Here is a 5,603-nt window from a genome sequence, read left to right as displayed (position 1 = left end):
TAAAAATTACCTATTATTTTCTGGGGTCTTTTATTTCTATTTTTTATATAAACTTTATTTCCCCCCAGGGAATTGGGTCTTCCATATTGAATACGTATATCAGGGCCCTCTGTATTGAATCCAATGCTGGAGCAAGCGTCACCTTGGCTTCTGTTTAAGGCTGGGCACACACCTTACAACCATCGCAAGACTCCTGTCTTGCGATGGTTGTAAGGTACTTAAAAAAACGTACGATCTGCCTATGTTGCATAGGCAGTTCGTACTTGCGATGAGCACAAGCCAGGCCCCCTGAGGGGCAGGCTTCCGATGACCGCAATGCCGAACGGGCAGTGTGCGCTTGCGCACACCGGCCCGTACGGATGTTATCGTACGGACATGCCACAAACCCGCCGAACATCGTACGATGCTCGGCGGGTTTTCGAACATGTCCGTAAGTTTAAAGTCGTGCGACCTTACAGTAGTAGAGGTTGCAAGGCTTCCACACACCTTACGATCATCGTACGATCGCGGGATTTCCAGCGATTATCGTATGATATCTGTCTGCAAATACTGTCAGGCTAGATGTTTATGCTTCTAGATGCTTAAAGTGACACGCATTTATACGCGTTTATGTGCATATACACGGATATGCGTTTAGATGCATCTGTCCACTGACACAGACCATTGAAGTAGCCAATGAGATTGAAGGAAATAAACACGCCTTGCATTTACATGCGTTTACATCTGTTTACATGCATTTTAGCGCATTTAGAAGTTAAAATTGATTCCTGCACACACCTGACTTCTATTCTTCCTTAACGCGGCTAAACTGACTGCAGATAAAAAGCATCTAAACGCAAGGTGTGAATAGATCCATTGGAAATCATTAGATACATATATATACATTTAGAAAACCATTTAAAATGCAAATGAACGCCTCTAATGCACTTCTCCAAATACCTGATCAATGGCTGCATCCAATCAGATTGTTCAGGTATTTCGGAAGCCAGCAGGGCCAACTAGCAAGATACTGAAGCTTGGCCCAGTGGGAGATTCCTCCAGCCACACAGTTTAGCGTAGATGGAGGAATCTGTTGCACTTTTTCCATCTGACCATAGAAAATCTGCAGATAATCTATAGGAGTATGGCCAGCTTTAGGGTCCATTCACACATATACTGGTGACCTGCATTGTACAGAAACGGATCAATGCAGGTCACCACAATGCAGGTGTGATGGGCGGTGTGCTGCGATAAAATACAAACATGCAGCATTTTATGGCAGTGTTGTGGATGCTACCGCAGGTCGCTGCACAGCAGCCATGCAGGGACCTGAATTGAGTGTACGCACTGTGCACTTCACATCAACTAAAAAAAAGAAATGTAAACAGTGACAACTCTGACAATACAATGCACATTGCTTGAGTTGCCACAACCCATTAGCCTAGTTCACTAGTTTGAATAGCCCCTAAGCTGGTAAAAGCCTCATGTTATTAAACACAGACTTGTGAGACCCTAAATCAGCACTGGTATGGTAAATTGCCTCAATAAATCAGTGATTGGAAACTCCTGACAATGCAGCTGCATGGTTTAAAAGGGGACTTCTCAGGTGTGGTGCTACTACTGGACTGACCTGAAGAAACACACCATGGTAGCAATGAAAGGCTCTGTGCTCTGTATGGTTTTGCTGTGGACATACTGCAGTGATGTGGTAGGTTTGTTATTTAATTATTTGTCATAATGTGGATTGTGATTCAAATTTGAACGGTTGGAATTATCTAGTTGTCACTTGTTTGTTGGCTAGCAGTCATTGGTACTTTCTGAATTTATGGGAATTCCTCCATTGAATGGCCTATGTGTGTGCAGGTGCCTGGGAATGGCATCTAATAGCAGCTTTGCTGGGTCAGTTTCAGGCTGGCTCATAATGGGGGGTTATTGGCTTGAGTTATGCTCCAAGCTAGATTCCACTGCTACATATGCTGCTGAAATACACCTGTTGGCTGCCAAATGACTTTTAACTCTAAGTGTATGTAAACCCTTACTGTGATCTCTCTTCCTCCCTCTTGGTCTGTTAAACATGCCATTAAAAGCTTATTTACCTTGTGGACTACAAACAAAATGCCTCCCCCATGTTATGAAGAGGGGTTTCTGTAGTCCTAGCAAAGGGTGACAATGTTGCTCCTCCAAAGATGCAAAACCGTATTGTCACCCTGGAACAGGAAGACTGTTACTATCACCATTAGGTGAAAACCAATGCAGCCACCACACTGAAGGACTGCAATATATTCTATTTTGTTCTGTTTTAGATACACATCTGGAACATTCATGCTCATAAGAATTCCTTTTTATACTTTTCCTGCTTTGGTGACTACGGCAGCATTTAAGCCAAAGCATCCACATGATAGACCGGAAACTAGCATTCTTGAAAGGAGCCTTCAGAATTGAATGTAGTAAATGGTGCTTTATTGTAACCCTGAAATGTTTTTCCATCAGGGGGCTCAGTGTAACATGACTGGCGTGTGGGTGAATACCCTGGGATCGGTGCTCATTCTTCATGCAGATGGTTCTCGTCTTAGTGGCTCTCTGCGATCTTCTGTGGAGCTCCATCCAGGATCTGCTGGTGACCAGATGACTGGGAAACTGATGGGAGTCCTGGGAAAAGGAAAACAACCAACATTTAGCATGTCTGTGAGCTGGAAAGGAGGTGAGAAACTACTTGTCGGTGGAGGAGAATTGTTGGCTGGATATACCATTGGGCAGAGAGTCATGTGCACCCTCCATATGGGGGTGCTGTGCAGGTACAGACCCTGCCTAATTCCTGGTGTTGCCAAGATACAACTGGCAGTGGCAAGAAGGCTGCATTCTGCACAAAATGTAGCCTCCTGCTCCAAGACCAGTGGCACCTACAGGCTGCTGCAAATCCCTACTTGTCAACTGTCCTGGGTTTGTCAAGACAGTCTGATTCTTCCTCCCCTGTCCCTCCATGGCGGTGTCCTGAGATCACAGCTGGTTGAACCTGTCACCACCATAACCCAGCCTTCCATGGCTCATTCATATGAATTTTGCTGGTAAATATTGCCCCCAGAAGCCCCTCCCACCTTCATCACTGCTGAATGCTTCCCACCTGGGGCATGTAAACAATCCAGAGCAGGCTTGGGGTTCTGCAGTTGATGGGTGCAACAGAGTAGACTACCATTTGTAGTGCCAAGGGGAAGATGCAGAGGTGGGTGGATTGGGATAAAGATGTTAACGGGGGGGGGGGTCATTATTACCCCAACACACTGCTAGTCATTGTGAATCTCTAAGGCCTCATTCACAGGTGCAGATAAGAAGGGTGCTGGGCCAAGTGGGTGGAAAAAGCACTGGGCATGAGTTGTGGGAGGGAAAATGAAGTGCCCCCACCAGGGTGTGTGTATCAGCACAAGGCTAACTCTTCTGTATAGGATTGGTGTGGCATCAGTTGACATTGGCTCTACAGCTTATACTTTGTTTGGATCTGATTTGGTTTATTTGTGTTAAAACAAGACTTACTTGCTGTACAGTGAGCTTGCATTTAGAGCAGCTTCTGTATGTGTGGTACCTAGCCTGTTGCTCTTAACACCTCCCAGACTATGGCTTCTAATGTTGGTGTGGCTTTCCCACCCTTCTATATTTTCTTGCTCATTCTGTCATGTGCCATCCTGGGAAATTCAGCTAGTTACCTGGTGACCAGAAGTCTTTCAGAATGGCACTTGGTTCTTTCCTTATGTTACTGTACTGGGACTGTTTGCTTTTTAATACAGCTTTGCTTGTTTCTGATTGGGAGGGGGGGAATATGGCTTCGCTTGTTTCTGATTACTTTATTTACAGACTGAGGTAGCATTGCTTTTAAAGTGTTCTTGGGGTGGCTTCCTGTCTGGTAGGCAGTCACCTCTCATGTATGATGTCCTGGAAGGTAACTAACACTTGTGCTTTTGGGGTGGCAATATAGTTTGTGTTTTGTGGTGGCTTGTTAGCCATGGTAGGAATAGCTGAGGGGTTGGTTGAGTACTAGGTCATGACAAGGGTATTGTCTACTTCCTTTTTAAGGGGTCAATTAACGAAACAGCATAAGTCTTCTATACCATACCGTTCTAATTAATTGACACGACACTGGTATTGGATTGTAGTGGCCACAGCAGCCAATTAAGTATAAAAAAAACCATTTAACAAATCTTTCCAAAAATAACTGACCACGGGAACTGAGGTCCTTGAAGGCCATCCCACAACAAAAGACCAACCAGTGTCTCCCTACATGGCCCCCAGCCGCACCGCATCGGGGACTTGGCAGTATAAGCAGACACTAGATGACTAACTATCCGACCCATTAACAAAGGGGATGCCATACCTGAGACAGCTTCCCGCCTTAATTAAACAGCATCTGCATAGATTGCTCCTCAAGGACCCAAATACCCTGCCCGGCTGCAGTGACATGAATATCAAGACAAAATGCAATCATACAATGCAAATATTGAATGAAAGGAAATACTGCACACAAAAGGAAAATAAAAAAGTAGGGTGGGATTGTGGGACTCTACTTTCACGCTGCTGACTCCGTCTGGATCTGGAAACTTCTTTTCCTCAGGGATCCACCTACACTCCTCCTCTCCGCACCTCTGACCATCAGGTAAGTGTCTTATCATACCCCCCTGTTGCTGGGGACAAATTAACCCTTAGCAGGACCCCTCTTGTTTTCCCAAACCCCTGTCATATAGGCCTTACACAGATGCCTCCGTCTGCTGTTCCAGGCCTGTCTGATAATCCATAGCAACCAAATGGTTTCTTTGTTTTTAAAAGGGGGAAACCTAATGAGGTACTTTTTTTTTTTTTTATTTATTTTTGCTTCACTGGTTTTAAACAGCCACGTTTCTTTTCTTAAATACACGCCATAGTGCTTTTATTTTCTCTGCTTTAATTATAATGCACATGTCTCCGCAGAAACTGTCACTGCATGGGTTGGCCAATGTTTCCAAACGGCACAGTGCCCTGTCCTGAGGACCATGTGGCTACTAAGATCACCGACTACAGCAGAAGATAACTGGAAAGCTACCAGGTAATTGGCACTAAAATTGACGAAACGGGAAGCCTTTCCTACAGCATGTGGTACAGACCTCTATATATACCTGGACTCTGACATTGACATTTACACCAATCCTGGAGCTTTCAGCTGCATGTTACTTGTGCACTTAATTCCCTATCATTTTCTGGTGTCTTGCAGCAACCAAATTCATAGCTCTTAAAAGAACCTGTCCTATTTATCAGTGACAGCTGAAAGTCTGATTCACAAAGCTTTTCATACACTCCTTTTTAAGAAACTGGAGTCTGGTAAGACAGAGCTGGTGGCAGTGCCATTCTTATGAGGCAGCCTGAGGTGGTTGCCTCAGATGGCATCTCATTGGGTTGCGTGAGGGGGAGGGGGGGGTGGAAGTTGTGCTCTGGCCAGAGCATCCCAGGCTGCAAAGAGCTCTTAGTAACCTTTGCCGCTCTGTCTGGCGTCCTGCCCATGTCACTGGTTGGCAGGAGCTGAGCGGGATGCTCTGGCTGACAACCTGCCCAGCTCCTGGCAACTAGTGACATTAGTGAGCTAGCCCTCCTGTCGCCCCCCCCCC

General features: G+C 45.4%; 1 protein-coding gene across 1 annotated transcript in view; it reads left to right on the top strand.

Moving 5' to 3' along the window:
• The first annotated feature begins 1,624 nt into the window (after positions 1-1,624).
• Positions 1,625-5,603, top strand: part of LOC108796902 (avidin-like) — an 11,671-nt gene continuing 7,692 nt past the window's right edge. The window contains exons 1-3 of the mRNA XM_018568463.1: positions 1,625-1,687; positions 2,470-2,680; positions 4,933-5,047. Coding sequence (XP_018423965.1) covers positions 1,625-1,687; positions 2,470-2,680; positions 4,933-5,047 — 389 coding nt within the window. The remainder of the gene's footprint in view (positions 1,688-2,469; positions 2,681-4,932; positions 5,048-5,603) is intronic.

The sequence above is a fragment of the Nanorana parkeri genome, unplaced genomic scaffold (genome assembly GCF_000935625.1).
Source record: "Nanorana parkeri isolate BGI_ZX_2015 unplaced genomic scaffold, ASM93562v1 scaffold32, whole genome shotgun sequence".
In the NCBI taxonomy this organism is placed as follows: Eukaryota; Metazoa; Chordata; class Amphibia; order Anura; family Dicroglossidae; genus Nanorana; species Nanorana parkeri.
Note: the sequence above shows the minus strand (reverse complement) of the source record. Positions and strands in the feature narration are given on the sequence as shown.